The sequence below is a fragment of the Perca fluviatilis genome, chromosome 13 (genome assembly GCF_010015445.1).
Source record: "Perca fluviatilis chromosome 13, GENO_Pfluv_1.0, whole genome shotgun sequence".
In the NCBI taxonomy this organism is placed as follows: Eukaryota; Metazoa; Chordata; class Actinopteri; order Perciformes; family Percidae; genus Perca; species Perca fluviatilis.
In genome coordinates this window covers 9,981,077-9,999,254 of record NC_053124.1, presented here as the reverse complement: position 1 = coordinate 9,999,254, position 18,178 = coordinate 9,981,077, and the positions used below count along the sequence as shown (strand labels likewise).

At 40.7% G+C, this 18,178-nt stretch overlaps 1 protein-coding gene across 1 annotated transcript; it reads right to left on the bottom strand.

Annotated features, from left to right (window-relative positions):
• kpna6 (karyopherin alpha 6 (importin alpha 7)) lies at positions 1–18,064 on the bottom strand. Its single transcript, XM_039820299.1, has 14 exons — positions 17,930–18,064; positions 14,123–14,256; positions 13,902–13,994; positions 13,628–13,727; positions 13,429–13,523; positions 12,964–13,095; positions 12,795–12,883; positions 12,570–12,669; positions 11,280–11,443; positions 11,105–11,183; positions 10,721–10,846; positions 8,269–8,396; positions 6,330–6,514; positions 1–5,543 (listed from the first exon to the last, which is right to left on the bottom strand). The coding sequence occupies exons 1-14, from the start codon at positions 17,931–17,933 to the stop codon at positions 5,356–5,358; spliced, it is 1,617 nt and encodes a 538-aa protein (XP_039676233.1). The 5' UTR covers positions 17,934–18,064; the 3' UTR covers positions 1–5,355.
• Between the last annotated feature and the right edge of the window lie 114 nt (positions 18,065–18,178).

The window sequence follows — 18,178 nt, the reverse complement described above, 5'->3', positions numbered from 1 at the left end:
TTAAAGGGTTGCAACATAACTTTATTTGTTTTGTACAGCATTTCCACTGAACAATTTTAAATTCAATATATTTTCCTTTACACTTTTTAATATTGTTGCCGTTTGCTGTATGCATTTTTCTTTTTTCCATGTTCATGTTTGTGTGTCATGTTCAGTTGAAGTGTATAAGTTTCTCGTCACTCATTCATACCGTCGGTAAAGTCAAGTCAAGTCACAGTTAAAGATGGGTCATTTTGAGCAAATGAAAAATCATAAACAAGGATAGAGAAAATAAATACATGTAAAAGAAATGAGAGGACCAGAGCAAGAGAATACATCAGGACTGGTCAGTGATGGCATATGAAAAGTACTTTACAAACATGTAGCATTGTAAACATTTGTAGCATAGACAACGTAACTTGACCAAGCCAAGCATGGCTTTAGATTTTGATATAGACATGAACAGCTTCTAGGACGGAAGACAAGTCAGATTTGAGATATTTAGTGATGTCTGTTCACTCCCCTATAGATAACAGGGTTCCTGATCATGCAGCCTGACTAGGACAAACTTTTACTCTAAACACATTCATCCAAAAAATATAGCCCAGAGTATCCTGATCAGGAAAAAAGATCAAGAAAAGCAGAAAAGGCTTGTTATCTCCACCTCCTATTGTATTTTATTTTTTTCCTGTGACATGTTCTACTGAGGCCTTTTCTCCACTTCTCAGAAGTGATTAGAATTGCATCTGAATCCCTGTCAATGTATCAGAACATACATAGTTTAACTTAGAATACTTTTTAATGTAAATCACTGCACAATTTTCTGAATCCCAGATTTTATCTTAGAAAAAAAATGTCAAGTAGTTGCCTCGTGTTAGCTCCACCCAGTGGAAGGAGTGTCACCTTTGAGAGCAGTTTGTAGGTGGATCGTTGCCTCTGGGGTGCCTGATTTTGGACAATATTTATTGCAGTCTTCAGCAGATTTCTTTTTTTTACTCCCTAAACAGTACTTAAACTTGAGGGGGAAAAAAATAAAACGGAGAGGGACTGAGCTATTGCAGCTTCTAATGAAAAGAAGCAAGGTTTAAATGGCCTGAAGCAATCTCTCAGTCATACTGACTGGGTCAACAAAAGCCAATTACATAAATTGAATATTGAAAACACAGACATCAAGTAAATCATTTCAACCAGCCTTCAGGATGACACAACTTTGGTAAACTATGACAATACGGTTAGTACCTGCAATTGTCTGCTATGATAGTCGCTTAAGTTTCCACAATTTGCATCATGTGCCACATCAAAGTACTACAATATTTCTATCAGCGCAGTTTCTCCTTGCCATAAAAAGGGGCTGGCTACAGGCCGTGACCTCAAGAAAGTAGTATACTCTACTGTTTCCACCGCATGAAACCAATTCTTTGATTCCAAAACATCCGCAGCTTACCTATGCACAGTGAAACCCATTAAAAGACTCTAATAGTGGGGATCATCACACGAATGGACAAGTAGCTGGTAAGACCAGTTTTATGTACCACCAGACAATTTCACTGCCTTAATTCAATTTCTTCTTTAGGTGCCCACAGTAAAGTATGCCACTTTTCCAAAGAAACAATGGCAAATAATGTAACTTTAAAGAGAAGGAAAATAGAGCAGCAATGTTCTGCACAAAATGTGTGCACATTCAAGTAAATAAAAGCTATAAAGAAAATCTATAAGTCAAAGACCGATACATAAGAAACTCCAGTCTTTGTTGGTCGGATTGGCACTTTTGTGAATAGGAGTGCATTTTCATTTTTCAGAAATATAAATATTTTTTTCCTTGTTGGATTTTTTTTCTTCTTTTTTTAAACAACTGCAATTCTGGCATCGTTTGTAGGCCAAGCACAGAGTTGAAATCAAGGACTTCAGTTATAAATGCGGCTCTACACACCTGTCATGTAGAGGCAAGTTCTGGATGCTCAATTAGTCACGATTTGAACTCTTACGGCCAAAATACATGGGGCACGAGTGTCAGAGCGGGGTTTTTTTTTTTTTTTTCTCCTGCTACACGGACTCCAACTTTGTAGCGTGCATTTTTGGGTGCCAGTGCCAGCTTCACTGTGTGCATATTGCATTTTACCAAGTTATGCAGGGTTTGGAAGAGTAAGCTATATTAACTAGTAATGGATTAGTTAACTGGATTGTTTTAACTACAGGATCATGGATACACACTAATTTGATTGATTTATTCATTTAAATGTGAAATGTAAAAACACCTACAAGGTTGCTCTGCTGCGTTACATTGCCTCTGATAGGAGTCATTTATTTTAGTAATCTTATTCCTTTTAATTTTTTTTTTTTTTTTTACAGTTCTATGTAGTTTTTACCTGCTGAAGGGCCGCAGAGCGTATTAGTGCGTTGAGAAAAAACAAAAAAAAACAGACGAGCAGTGCGAGGCCTGCATGACTTCCCTGGTCAGTGTAGCAGCTTCAGTTGATTATAATGGACGCTCTATGCTGGGGGCCGCGCCACCTATCGCCCAGGCCCCATTTAGTGCCCGGGCCCCATGTATTTCAGCCATTATGTCTACTGAGAGCACCTGGTTCTGTGGATAACATCTCAAACTCACGAAAGCCTCGCTAACATATCAGCTAACGCTTAAACCCTAGAATATAACAACGGCCCTGCGCCCTATAATATTTCCCACTGCCAAAGGCTTATGTAAAAATGTTACACTGAAACAAACTAAATGATATAAGTATATATAAGTCAGGTCTATCCAAAAAGATGTCCTATCACATAAAAAGGAAAGTGTTTTGGGTAAGGAAAAAAAAAAAAAAAAAAAAAACTCTTTGATGAAAGTGTACTCCAAGTATACACAACATTCAACATACTAATCTATCAAATGTTTGCTATAGAGTGACATAATTCTGTTCACAGTTCCATGATTTAATGTTAGGGCTGGTTCAGTAATCCACAGAACAGGGGCTCCCAGACTCAGATAGGGACATAGTCGTAGAGTCAATCAACCTCTTCCTCACACAGTGCCTGTCAGTCAAAACATCACACAACCACAGTTTTGCTCCATCCACAAAGCCTAAACCCTGATCCAAGATCAGCGTCTGTGTCACAGGCAGAGCGGATCCCGGGTCAGGGTTAACAGGTCTAATTTAAACCATCGTAAGTCACGTGGCTAGAAACAACAAAAAAAGTTTCCATGAGAACTATGTGTGCGGCGAATCCCTTTTGAATTCAAGAAAAAAAGAAAAGGAAAAAAAAAAAAGAATCTCTTAATTGTCTCAATTAAAAACGGAAAACAATCTTAATTCAGACCAAACCGAGGGCAACATTTTTAAAGAAAATATACTAAGTGCTCTGAAACCAAAAACAGCCAAAAAGGCAAATCTCACACACTGGAGAAAAGCAAAACTTGAAAAATAAAATGAAAGAATAACTACTTTTTCCACTCCAAAGACTATGGAAACTATTTTACTTGCTACTAGCCACTCATCTGTGAGAGGTGTGTGTACAGTGTCTGCTGGTGTTGTATGCAAGTGTGCATGAAGTGTGCGCAAATATATATCTATGTATATATATATATATATATATATAATGCAAATACATCAAAATTCAAATATATATTTATACTTGAAATTTTGGTTGCAGTTAGGCTCGTCACTTGTCTGAGATATATCCCTAGCCAAACTCGGGTTGTTATTAGACCCACAAGGGGACAAAGAAGCGGCGCACTTTACCTTGCCAGGCAGAGGATAGGCTATTTACATCAATGTCACAATGGACCCATGCAAAATCATTAACAGGTGTCATTCCCATCCATCAAAGATATAGTGATATAGAATGCCTTAGGTTATATATCAACTCTACCACTATACAAAACACCAACACCATCACTACACTATTACTGTTAACACCACCAAACCAATTTGTTGTGGCCCAGTTCCTGCTTTTTAACTCCAAATGCTGCAACAAGAAAACGCTGAGCAGCGTACAGCCAAGTCTCAAAAGTATTCCTTCACACTGTTCTCTCTCTCTCTCTCTCTCTCTCTCCTCTGTGCCAACTGTCTGTGTTTGGCAAGGGATACTCAGTGACAGTACGCAGGGTAATATAACACCATGCAAAAAACCCTACCACATACAGCTGGGGAGGAGGAGGGGGGGGAGCGCACAGGGCCTCGCGAACTGGCAGCAACCCGTTTACACGGGGCTTCAATGAAATCAGACAAAACTAGAAACGTGTCTGCACCACCAAGTGGTATTTCACCCTACTTTAAACAACCTGCAATTTCTTGAATTCATTTCAATATAAAAAAATAAGTTTGGTTTGCTGCCGCCGCGGGCACCTTTCCCCCTGAATCCCCAGCCGTGCCTTGTTTAATAGTTAGATCACTTCATAATTCAAATGTATTGTTATTAATAACACACCACACAACGAACATTGGATCTCTAACTATACCAACCGCGAAAACTGGATTTTTTTTTTTTCTCGTCCAGATCTTTAAACATATCCTCTAAAAAACCCCAATCTCTTTTCCAATATCCCATCCAGAGCCCATCCTAAGTTCAGGTTTTTTTTTTTTTTAAGTTTTTTTTATTTTATTTTTTTTAACTTCCCATGTCAACCCTCCCCCCTGTAATTTGTCCCACTTCAAAAAATGTTGAGAAGGAAAAAAGAAAACTCAAAAGCACTAAAAGAAAAAAAAGGAGATAAATAAGTGTTGGGGAAAAATAAGTAATCATTAAACAAAAAAGGGATCATATTACTGGGTTTTTCTTCTTCTTTGAATTGCACTAAGTCAGACTGACATCAAGAGCTAGGCATATTTCACCTCATGCACCCCCGTCTGTGGACTTTGCATGGGGATGCATGGGTAATCCTGAAAATAGGAATGTCCCACTGGAAAAGAAATGAAAGTGTATGTAAAGATATTAATCAACAAACCATTGTTACGGCCACTGAGAGCTATTAAATGGCTGGAAGATGTCGGTGTGCGTTTGAAGCCAGGACAGACTTGCATTTTGGGCAATGAGGTGATCACTTCCTCTTTTAAGTGTAATGGAGTTTGTGTGGCGCTCTCCCCCTGGCGATGTAACACATGGGTCTGCCCTGCAAGAATTCAGTCCACTGGTCTAGAAGAGGGAAAGAAAGGGTGGGTGGGTGGGGGGGGGCATTTTTTAGGCTGGAGAGCGGGACAGTTTTAGCTTTCCTCCAAAGGGTGGGTGTGTCTGTGTGGGTTTGTGGTAATGGTAGAGTTGGGGGGATAGTGGCAGATCAGAGAAGGGGGCATGTAGGTTCGACTCGGGCATCCAGGGGTCCTCCATGAGATGAGGAGGTATGGAGGGGGTAAATGGTGCATTTTAGAGGAGAGGGGTGCGGACTTATAGCTGGAAGCCCTCCATGGGGGCCTCCTGCTGGGGGAAAAGGTACTGCTGGTTGGCCTGGTCCACCTGTGGGGCAAGACTGTTGTCCTCGTCCTCAACCCCGAAGTAGTGCTCGATTAGATCAAAGGCCTTCTGGTAGATCTCCTGGTTGTCGTGGCTCTGGAGGAACTCGATCTTGTCAAGACCTGGAAAAACAAGTAATGTTAGATCAATGTTTTTTGCTAAATTGATTGATTTTTTATTCTAAAAAGAAAGGGTTAGATAGAGCCAGCTACTCCGGTCTAGGGCTGGGTATCAAAATTACTTTATGTGTCCGTAGTATTTCAAATTGTCAAGTATCAAAAATTGGCTAATGGCATTATGAGATTCTTTTACTCATTTGATCAGATTCATTTGATCAGATTATTTCTGATCTAAAATCAGAGATAAAAACATGTTTGTATTCCCCCACCTCAAGGTACAGTATTGAAGTACTGGGAAAAACAGTATTGTTTAGGTATTGGGGTCTATGTCCAATATGATGCAACTTTAGGTCTTTCAGAGGCTGTAGCAGGCTCAGGTTTTAGAGATAGAGTGAATATATTGGTACTATACTACTACTACCACCACCATTCATAATATGGAACTAGACAACTTAAGAAATTCAGTAGTACAACCTTGTCATGCTAGTTTGTAGGGAAGGGGCACTAAATAATGTTCCAAATTGAGGCTACATTTTGCTAAGGGAATCGATATAGTCAATTACATTAGTTTCTTTAGGATTAAGGACTAGAAAAACTTGACAGTGCTGAGCTTTTGCATCTCAAATTAAATGTTGAGGTTCCCAGCTTTCTGATGATGTACACCACTTCTATGTGACCTATACTGTTGACCTGCTCTCCCGCTAAACGCCCCCCTGCTCCCTACCATTACATGTTTGTCACTGGTAATGTTTTATCCTAGGAATGTGTTTGTGTGGACATCTACAGTACCATAGGCTTCTTCAATGAGGCTGCAGTAAGGATTAACTCCAGAGCCGGTGTTCTCCTGCTTGGCCTCCTGCTCGCCCAGCCTCAGGATGTTCTCCAGCCCGTTGAGAGCTACCTGGACGATCTTAGAGTCCATCACCGTCAGCAGATCACACAGGGGCTTAATGCAGCCCAGGTTCACCAAATATCTAGATGCAAACACACACAATGAATTTTCAGATGTGATCCTTAAAGTGCTCATATTATGCTTTTTGGCTTTTTTCCCTTTCCTTTATTGTGTTATATATCCTTTTGTGCACGTTATAGGTTTACAAAGTGAAAAAGCCCAAAGTCCCCCCCAAAGGGACTTACCATCTCCAACAGAAAACACTGTTCACAAACTGCTCCAAACTGCTCTATTGTAGTCCAGCCTTTACTTCAGAGACAAACGTGGGTCACTTTGTAACGCACGTTATAATGCTCGCCTAGCTGCTAGCGTGGCACTCCCTCATACTCTGCTTCTGACTGGCTAGTAGTCCTTACCTAGGTACTGTCAGGGCACGCCCTCATACTCTGCTTCTGACTGGCTAGTAGTCCTTACCTAGGTACAGCGCATGTGCGACTCCAAACAAAGATGGACCAGAAGTGAGATGTCTCACTCTGTAGCTACAGGGTGAAAAGAGGAGCTGCAGCAATGTGCAGTAAAACAAAATATATGGTATTTTCTGAAAATTAAACCATGTAAACCTATTCTAATATAACCTCTAAATACAATTATGAAGTTGAAAATGAGCATAATATGAGCACTTTAAAGATTAATTTCAAGGTTGCATATAACTGTCCATTATTCAGCTTAGAAAAAAAGAAAACAAAAAAGATGCTCCTTATAACTCAAAACGTGCCTGAGAATTATGTTTTCAAGTTTTCTTTTAGTTTCACAGGAATCCAGTGACAGTCACCTTTGCGGTCATGGGAACATTGCAAATAGGAACGGCTAATAGCTAATTCTGCATACTTTTAATGATGCCAATTTGCAACATATAATTGAGAGAGAAAAAAAAGTAAGTAGCTGGCTCAATGGTGACATTACTGTATACATCTTTTTAGATCCCAAAGGCCCCCAAAACCACAGCATGATTATACTGAAAATCCAGGCAAGGCAATGATTAATAATTGGAGTGCCAAATTCTATTAACTGTGTGTGTGCGTTGCACTATTATCATATTATTCGACAATGCTAAGGCTCAGAATGTCCCATTAACATGGTTCAAAGATTACCAGATAGCAGGAAGAGCTTTTCACACAGTGGCATTAGATGTTATTATACTATACAGATTGAATTAGGTACAATTCTTTTAGCTTTAAATTTACCTAATTAATAAAATGTATTTTAATTCATTTAGGATAATTATTCATGATTCATTCCAATGTCCTGAATTGTGATACCTCTTAGTGCACATGACCTTGTTCCTCACTTTTTAAAATCACCTAATATCTCCCAAAAAATTTCTGTAAATCTAAATTGTATTTCTTGATTTCCTCACAAGTAAAGCATTGCTTAGTATTTTTACGCATTATCTCCGAGCAGCTGCAACGTTTTTTAGTCGGTCACTGTCAGGGAAAGATTTCTTCTAATTTATAATAATTTTAACAGATAACGAATGGCATAACAAATGAAATGACGAGAATAATTCATTGCAAGTGGTCTTTAGAAACTTTTCCAACTCCTAGAAAATTTGTTATTGATGCTGCCACAGTCATCACTTAACGCTTGACCATCCAACACTTTTAACCGACAAAAGTTAGCGCCGCCCAGACGATTTGATTGATTACGATTAAAGAAATGCAAAGAACACAGAGCACTTTTTCTCCTATCCTGGACTGTATATGCTGTGTAGCCAGACCTTAATTCAACAACGCTGTGGAGACAGGTCTGGCAACGCGAGACTACTCTTAGTCTGACCTGATCTGTTCTGGTGTTCCTCCAGAGGTTGCGTTAGTGATGGCCCAGGCCGCCTCTTTCCTGGTCCTGAACTCTGCTTTCTGTAGAATGTCGATCAGCACTGGGAAGATGTTGGCATCAATTACCGTCTGTGGGGCAGGATTAGATAAAAAATAAAATAAAATCAGGGGCATGTCTCAAAAAGCAGTGTTAACATATTTATGAGATCCTTACCTTGGCAACCTGGTGATCAGGGGTATAGTAAAAGACGTTGTATCATGGGTCCCATAAGGACTGTCATAAATATACCTATCAGCCTCTGTTTCTCTCACAAACCATTCTCAAATCAAACTATGTGGGCTTCATACATGCCTAAACTGGAACATGCTTAATAGTAGATATCGTGATATGAGACTAGATATCGTCTTAGATTTGGGATATCGTAATATGACATAAATGTTGTCTTTTCCTGGTTTTAAAGGGTGCATTACAGTAAAGTGATGTCATTTTCTGAACTTACCAGACTGTTGTAACCGTTCTATTATTTGCCTTTTTCCACTTAGTCATTATATCCACATTACTGATGATTATTTATCAAAAATCTCATTGTGTAAATATTTTGTGAAAGCACCATTAGTCAACACTACAATATCGCTGCGGTATCGATATCGAGGTATTTGGTCAACAATATTGTGATGATTGATTTTCTCCATATCGCCCAGCCCTACTTAATAGTGAGGTTTCAGTTATAGGCTTTGTGTGTAGAGATGCACCGATTACAACTTTCTAGGCCGATTCCGATTTTCACCGAGTTAGGCCAGCCAATACCGATTTTAGCAGATTCCATTTTTTTCTAACCACTTTACAGCACACATAAATATTTATTTTCCATCTTTTCTTTAATAGAACATTTTTGCACAGAACATAGACATTTTTTTGAACAGATAATGGATCACTATAAAATAGAACTATATAAATTACCCCTGGTGTTAGAAATTCACACACACATCTAAAGTGCAATGTTAGAACCATTTCCTTCTTTTCACATTCAATATCCAACAAAAAATTATGGTTTTTGGTGTCGTCCCTCCACGCTAGGGTTGGGTACCGAAACCTGGTTCCACTATGGTACCGGTTCCTACGCAAACGGTAGTATTCGGACCGGATTAGAACGCGAATTTCGGTTCCGACCATAGACTGTTAATATACAGTCTATGGTTGCAACTGAAATATTTTCCCAGTGTCGCTCCGGACAGCGGCAGACTTTTTTTTTCTCCCTTTTCTGCCAAGTGGCGCACGTGCCCGCTCGCGGTGTGAAGCGCATGTCCGCGCTATTCCCCCGACATGCACTCTACAATCCCTGCTGATAGACGCCTTTTTGTACATGCTCTGAAACGGACGTAAAAATATCCCACTTTCTCTGTAGTCTACTGTTAGCTAACTACTGTAAATGTAGGCTACTTTTAAAATGGCATATTTTCCCTCTGGGCTCACCAAAACGGACGTGAAAGCATATTAACCATTCACTGACTACACATGATCGCTAGTAAACATATTACACTTACTCTGCTAGTCCATCGTTCAGGACAAGACCCTGTAGCCTGGTGGTGGGGGAGGCGAGACAGCCTCCCCAAATTGTCTGCCCTTTCAAAACTCATACCTGGGTGTGTACAGACCTCTTGGACACCACCTGAGAGAGTTTTTTCCTGGGCAGGACGTGCCATAAGTCAGGAGAGGTGTCCTATCTTGCCAGAGAAGGCAAATATGGTCACTTTTCTGCAAAACAACTGCGGAAGTTTGAAGCTGGTTGGCATACCAACTCAACATTTATTTTGTTGTTAATAGTGTAACTGTTATTTGTTAAATTATTGTAGTTGTGAGTTAGGTGACTTAGGTTTACTTATTATATATTTAAGTACTTTAAAACGTTAATATATTGTTAAATTTTAATAATTTTCAATTTAAAAAAAAACAAAACTATAAAAAGCCTTTATTTTATGTCATTTTTCAAGAATCGGTTTAGGAATCGTAATCGTTTTAAAAGTATTGGTTCGGCATCGGAATCGTAAAAATCCAAACGGTACCCAACCCTACTCCTTGCAGGTGTTGCATATTGCAAACTTGTTGTCTTCTGCACACACTGAAGAATTTCCAAACAGCTGACATGTTGCAGGTTAATTCACGAGGTTCCCTACATGTGCGAGAATAGCGCGGACGTGTTTCACACTGCGAGCGGGTATGCGCGTCAAACGGCGGAAAAGTTGAGAGAAAGGAAAAAGAGACTGTGCTGTCGCGTCCGTGTGTGCGTGCGTCCTTGAGAACTGTAACTCTAACTTATGTTGTCAGTTAATTTTAGCATTGACCGGCATGAAAGCGGCATATTTCAGACTGACCTGCCGAGCACGTGAAAACCGGCCAATTCCGGCCACCAGCCGGTCTATCGGTGCATCTCTATTTGTGTGTGTATATCCACCTGTATTTGTGCTCGGTTTCCTGCGGTGATGTTTGAGATGGTCCAGCATGCCTCTTTGCGAATGGACTCTTTAGCACTGCTGAGGAGGTGCAGCAGACAGGGCAGGGCTGAGCAGTTCAACACCACCTATACCAACAGAGTACGTAAAAAAAAATAAAATCTTAGAAGTCGTAAAAAAAAAAAAATCTCTTCAATAATAATAATAATAATAATAATAATAATAATAATAATAATAATAATAATAGGTTCACAAGTAAGTATAAAAACTAAATGAAAATACCTGCATTAGTTTTAGCTAGGTATACCGGTACTTAATAAAACGGGCAACTTAGAGTATTCCAGGGGCAGAACTATGAAACAAACTTCCGTTTAATATGCTCCCACCTGTGTTTGGATGTCATCTCCAGTGACAATGTTTCCTACAGCTCTCAAGGCAGGGGAGGCCACCTTATAGTCTGTGTGCCTGCAGAAAAGCAGGTTTATCAGAAGAGAGAATTTTAAGTATTTACGGATCATATATACTGTGACAAAGACAACAGAGAGTTACGGCTTGACTTACATGAGTAGCTCTACAAGGCGCCTGCAGACGCCCGAGTCGATGACAGCTTGGATCTTGTCATTTGGGCCATCGGAGAGGTAGGACAGGGCCCAGCAGGCGTCTGCCAGCAAGTCTGGGTCACTGCTAAATAAAAGCCTCGACAGTACTGGCAGACAGGGTGACACCTAGACAGCACAGTCATAATGCATTATTATAATGAGAAACAACAGGAATTTATTAACGCCCATGTACCACACACAAACATCAATTGAACCTTATTTCAGTTATGCAACCATTATTATTCATTATGCCAACTGAAAAAAAACATTTCCACAAATTTTAAAAGCGCTTCTGTACGCTGGTCTAGAATTCAGAGAAACAAATACTAGAAAAAGTCTGCATGTACATAATGTTTAGCAATTTAACAGTGCTAGTTATGAGATAGTAGGGTGCGAGTATTCAAATATACATAATTGGGACCTTTAAAGTCCTTCACATACTGCAGCTGTGACCTGAGATAAACCAGCATTTACTGTTGGTCTGAATAGATAAATACAGGTAACCCAACTGAATGGCTTTGATTTGAACGAGTTAACACAGGTTTTTATAATGGCCATAGAATTTCTATATGGCTGCTATAAAAATTTAATTACCGGTATATCAGGCGTATGTATTAACCACGACATCTGGTCCTGCCAACCAGAAATTTAGCTCGGAGACAGTTTAACCTAAGGCCGGTTACACACTGCCTGCGTGGCGTGAGCGTGGCGTTTCTGTTGCGCAGATTTTTCTGTCTTTACACACCAGGAAAGTGTCTGACGCGGTGCTGCTGCTGCTAGCCTTGTCTGTACACATACATATAAATGTATATTTCCCATTGATAAAATGAAATACCATGTTAAACATAAACTGATTTTTTATATTTTTGTTTAATTACATTTATATCAAAACCTAGAGACTTTCAAACATCAACATGTCTTTTTTTAATAAAAATAGGCGTTGGTTCTATTTCTAGCAGGCATGCGTTTGGACGTGCGTGTCACGCAGGCAGTGTGTAAGCTCTAACCTGTTAACATGGGAGCCAAAATATAAACGGACACGCCACGCAGGCGCCACGCAGCCGACATGCTCGTGCGACGCATCCAGTGTGTAACCGGCCTAACTGTAGACCTGATTGTGTGTTCAAGCGGTACTAACCATTATGCATGCTTTGGCAACACACAGCAAAATGTTGAAAATTTAAAAAAAGTAGCAGGCCTGATCTAAAAATTATAGTGTCTTTGGTGTTGACTTCATGAGGCCAAGTGGTACCTTTTCAAATGCAGGTGGAGGGTTTTTTCCTCTACAGAGATTAGACAGAGCCCACACCGCATTCCTAGTCATGGTCAATCTAGTGGATTTGGTCAGGAGCCTGAAATGATAAAGAAAAGCAAAGCTTAGTACATGAGACAGTATCAGAAGTATGTTAGTATAAGTTAAAAAGCTAGGAATCCTGAATAGGTATTCCCTCTACAGAGGCAAAGAGGATGGGCTTACATTAATAAAGGTGGAAGGATGTCGCAGTTCAGCACATAGTCCCGGCACACTGCACTATCCCCTGCAATATTACCCAAGGCCCACACAGCCTGCAAAAAAACAAGAGAGTATGAAACAAGGCAAGACAAACTGACACATGCAATAGTCAAGATGGACCCAAGTGTGTTACCTGTTCTTGGACGTCCTCAAAGTCAGAGTTAAGTAGTTCAATGAAAATTGGTACTGCTCCGGCCTCGATCACCGTCTTTGTCTGCATGGATGTGCCTGATGCTATGTTGGTCAGTGCCCAAGCTGCTTCAAACTGCACAGGCACAAAATGTCAGCATTTTAAACATCTTTTACCATGGAGCATTAACATGTTTTTATTAAACATGACCAATAAGAAACTTGTTTAATGCAGACTATGGTATTGCTTTGACTTGCTTATCATCAGATACAATGTATAGTGGCTTGCAGCAATAAAATCGTGTTTTATTTACCTGAATCGAATGCATTTGCTATTGTTTGACAACGTTACCAGCCAGCATGCCAGGCGACACACATTTTCCTACATTCCAGACATTAAATGTACACCTTATGTACACATTCCATGCACAGGGTGTGTTCTGAGCTGTGTAAGTGTGTGCAAACTGACCTGTAGTGTGCAGTTGACACTCTTCTTCAAGAACTCCACAAACCTCTCCACTACTCCAGCCGTGTTAATTACTTCATCAATTGGTGGGTTGGGCTCTGAAATGAACGGGGGGTAAAGCTGGAAGTAAGTATTTTTTGTTTGGTCCACGGTGACCTCATACCACAGTTGTGCAAAGTCACGGTAAGTACACAATATACACCTTTGGAAAGGAGTTTTCTGAACTTTTGTGTTGTGGTGAGCTGAAGCTCTGGGTCCTCCGAGAAAAGCATCTCAACCATGTCTCTGGTAATGACTCCTTCCTGCAACAATACATGCACAAGCACTCTTAAAACACGATCCACTCGGCACAGACTCCACCATCCCCAATTCGCAGGCGGGTAAAAGGGCTAGACAACAAGAATAATAACCACGGTCCGGCGTGAACCTCGCTTTGTCTATGTTGTGTGAGAGGTAATAGGAAAATAGACACTCACTGTTACTGGGGAGCTGAGGTAAGAGTCCACCAGTGGACTCTCAAACATGGCTTCCTCTTCATTGAGAACGTCCACATTCCTCCTCTTGAAAAGCTGTGATTAAAAGATTGTCAGAGCACACAGAGACACAGTCAAGCCAGACTATGTTCATGCAGACATCAACTCAAACAGAGAGATAAAGGATCTGATGAGTGGAATTGATAGGTTTTTGGTGTTAATACCTGTTGTTCTCGCTTCTGTTTCCTGAGTTGGATGCCCTCCTCCTCTCTCCTGCGCCTCATCTCCTCTGGGTTCAGGGCTTTGTTCTTGTAGCGGTTCATCCTGTAGTTGTCTTTGGCCGGACTGGCTGACGGCTCTGATGGGCCACAGACACAGGTAGACATAACGATTAGGTCTCGGCCAAAAAAGAAAGTAGGAAACAAAGTTGTGCACCATTTGCTTTATCCACGTTAAACTTATAAAAGTACACCGTGTGCAGGGAAGAGTAAGTGAACATGTGCGACGGACAAAATGTGCGTTTGTTTCTCCTTAACATCTCTAATAATAGGTTGTGATGATGAGACAGCATGTACACAGTTCTATATATAAAAAGGCCTTGTATAAACAAGCTCATAGATACCACACACACACACACACACACACACACACACACACACACACACACCTAAGCTATTCATCAACCAGTCCACTGGCAGGCAGAACAAACGTATTTATTCAGTAGCGTTAAATCGCAGAGTTAGCATAAATTGGTGCCCACACAGGACAAACTGCCCATTCTCAGCATTTGTGCAGTCATGCCACCAGAACAGGGCACTGGGCAGATCCCTGAGTCACCCGGGGTTTACAGGGGAGAGAAAGAGAGGTAGGGGAAACATTGAAACCTGCCACCAATGCAAGATGGTGCCAACCTTCTGTGCCAAAAGCCCCCAATTGCAACAGCGGGGGTTTTCGAGGTTAAATATTGAAACAAGTGGCGCAAGTTGAGGTCATGTTATGGTTTGAGGGCATTAGCACAACCAGCCTCATAAAAAGCTTGTGCATGTGTGTGTAATGTGTCCAGATGGTAAACCCACAGGCGTGGACAGCACATAAGCACAGGTTGCAGCTGGATGCTCTAATTTCTGTACTGTGTTAGTTAAATTAGCTGCTGTATTTGAACTCTGCTGGCTGTTTGGGCTAGATGGCACAGAAATAGCCCTGCACAGGACATGTCCGCATTGGCATTTCCGAGGAGACCCTACCTACAGCAAGAAGTAGGGTTGGGTACCGAACCCTGTACTTTTACCGGTAACGACCGAATCACGTCGGTACTAACGAGTATTGGTTCACGTAAAATCAAACGGTGCCAAATTTCGGTACCTGAGAGCGCGTAAGCGCAACCTTATCGGTCCTCTCTGCATGTTGACAGAGAGCGGAGCACCGATACACGCAGAGGTGCGGACGGAGCAAACTACGTCGGCTCTGCAGTTTGGTTGAAGTAACAGTGAGTCGCGGCAATGCCGATAAAGTGGTTTCAAGTGTGGTTACAGTTTCTCAAAAACTTCACGCAGACACCATTCACTGCGATATGATATTAACGGCGAGCCGAAAGCACGTTACACTTCCTGTGAGACAAGCAGGGAGCCTGACAAGCCAGACCCACATCAAGATGTTGGGTCTGGGAACTCACCATTGGCAGGGCTCAATCCGAGGGGATGGGATAAACGGTTGTCTTTCAAATTTCCTTTACACGTAATAGGATAGCGCTACAACCAGGCAGAGCAATTCTGTTCTTTTCTCAAAGAAAAGCTTAACTCCAAGTCTGCCAAAGCCGATTGAAAAGACCACTGTTCGCCAGCAGCAGCAGCCATCATCTTTGTTTTCAAGTAGCAGGGAATTCACGCGGAACCGTCGTAACTCTGCCGCCATTATGTTAAGCCCGCCCACTGACTCTATACACGATGTGATTGGCCAGACTAGAGTTTGAATTTTCCAGCTCACGAGCCAACGGAGTTGCTAGACCCACTGGCTGCAAATTACATTTACAAGCAGGCACAACAGTGGTTTCTATGCCCTGGGGACTGACTGACAGGCTGAGGTTGTAAGGCAAGGCAACTTTATTTCTATAGCCCCTTTCAGCAGCAAGGCAATTCAAAGTGCTTTACATGAAACATTAAAGAGCAATTAAAAACAGTAATGATGAAAATAAAACAGGCTAAAAAAGAATAATATACAAATACAAGAATAAAAGTTGAATAATTATTCAATTGTAGGTTGTAGGGATGGGTTTGGGAGGAGAGAGGGAGGGGTTTATTTTTATTTAATTTCTGTCAGTTTAAAATATTCTAAATAAATAACAATGTTCAATTCAATTTATGTATCGTATCAAATCATAACAACAGTTATATGTTTGGAATTATTTTTACAAATGAAATAAATTTTTTTTTAATTACAGAGGGAAAATACCGAAAAAAATTCAGTTGGGTACCGGGATCCGAATTTCAGGTACCGGTATCTGTACTGCTATTGGGATTTCTGCCACTACCGGAAAACAACAGCCATGGAATGGAAACCCTCTGTTGTAGACTGGTGGCTCAACAGCATATCAAAACCCCTTCAAATAAATCTCAAACTATCTGCATGGCTATATAGCATATACTTCTTGTTCATAGTTAAGCACAACAGCTTGATTTGGTGACAAATCAAGAACCAAGTGTGATTCAAGTCAAGGACATTTTTCTAATAATAAAATTGGATAACGTGATGTTTACGGCCCAGCTTGATTTGATTTCTTTGGGTGTATTTCCAAATGACAATGAAGCTGGATGGTTTTGGACAGTTTGCTAGTATAGTGAAGACCATGTCCTTCTTTAATTCGTATTTATAGTTAGGCCTTTACGAGTTACCAGTCATGTCACTGTAAACTACAAATGTTGAGGGGAAAAAACTCACAAAATCCAGACCCAAAACATAATCCTGTGCGGTAATAGTCTGGAAAACATGGTGACTACTGGTGTCACATGTACAAGCTAGTGTAACGTTACAGTGTGCTGTCGGGTCAATACCATTGCTCACTAATGTTAGCAACTAACGTTAAACTGTAAATAAACATGGGATTTACTAACGTTAGCTCAGTACTTTTCAAACTCTTCAGAAGGGGAATAACAACTTATTTAACGTAATTCTATTAAGACAACAGTGTAACTATGGGTTTGAAGAACAACGCGGAATAACAGATAGCATAGCTAACGTTAAGCTAACATTAGCCGCTGCGCACACAAATCTGTAACTAATAAATATGACTATTAAATTGTGTCATCTTATAGGTGATGAAGCATTACATTTTCTGAGTAGTTGGAAGTCTCTTGACAAGATAGAATCGGTCAACCCGGCACCAAATACCACAGAACATACAGCTAACAGAACGTTTGAAATGTTCACTAGCTAAGCACCAGCGTTGCATTTGCACCCCAATAGCTGGCTAACGTCACCGTTAGTTAGCTACACCTCAACGTAAATGTAGCTAAAGAAACAAATATGACGGAGAGGCTGGCAATTGTTACTTTGAATTAGCCTTTAAGCAAGACAATACCTGGACACAATTGATAATAACTTTAGATCCAGGCAAACTATACGTGTGTCTTTCAACCTTAGGAAAGAATGTAACCTTACAGCGCGGTGCTAACGCAGTTAGCTAGCTATTAGCCAAGTTTCCTTAAGTTGGCTAACAAATTAGCTACACTGTTTGTTTTCCCGGGATGGAATGACATTAGTACACCTTGTATGATATCTGATAAAAGATAAAGGCTGTCCTAAGACTAGATAGTTTAGTGACTGGTTAATATAACGTTACAAGTGAACTAGCGTAAAATAGCAACTCATCTTGCGCTACTACGTAGCATCGTTGACTACAGTTAGCTACCTAGCTAATGAGTTAGCTTAACAACAGTGTCAGGATAAGGATTGTATAATCATTACCCCCGATCATACAGCCCAATCTTTTACTTCCTTAACGCACATCTACACTCTCGATTTGCCGAACACCTTACCCATTATGTCCTATTCCGTGTGAGTGAATCGAGTCGCGAAGATGTTAATCAATTTTAAATCCTTTCTCTCTTCTAGCTTTCCAGAATTTGCTCCTGTAAGCAATATGTCTGCCGGAGACGGAAACGTCAAAATATAACGCTGACGTCCTGCCACCAGAGGACGCACCAGCCTCACAAAACACCACACTAGCACCTCTAGTCACCTCAGCAAAGAAGAGCCCAATAACACCGGATTTATTCATAGACAGT

Bases quoted from the DNA above. Each gene is read 5' to 3' on its own strand.
- kpna6 (XM_039820299.1), bottom strand. The intron at 12,884-12,963 runs GTAACACACTTG...GTTTTTTTGCAG, and splicing joins TTGAGGACGTCCAAGAACAG to GCTGTGTGGGCCTTGGGTAA. The intron at 10,847-11,104 runs GTGGGAGCATAT...CTGTTGGTATAG, and splicing joins GAGATGACATCCAAACACAG to GTGGTGTTGAACTGCTCAGC.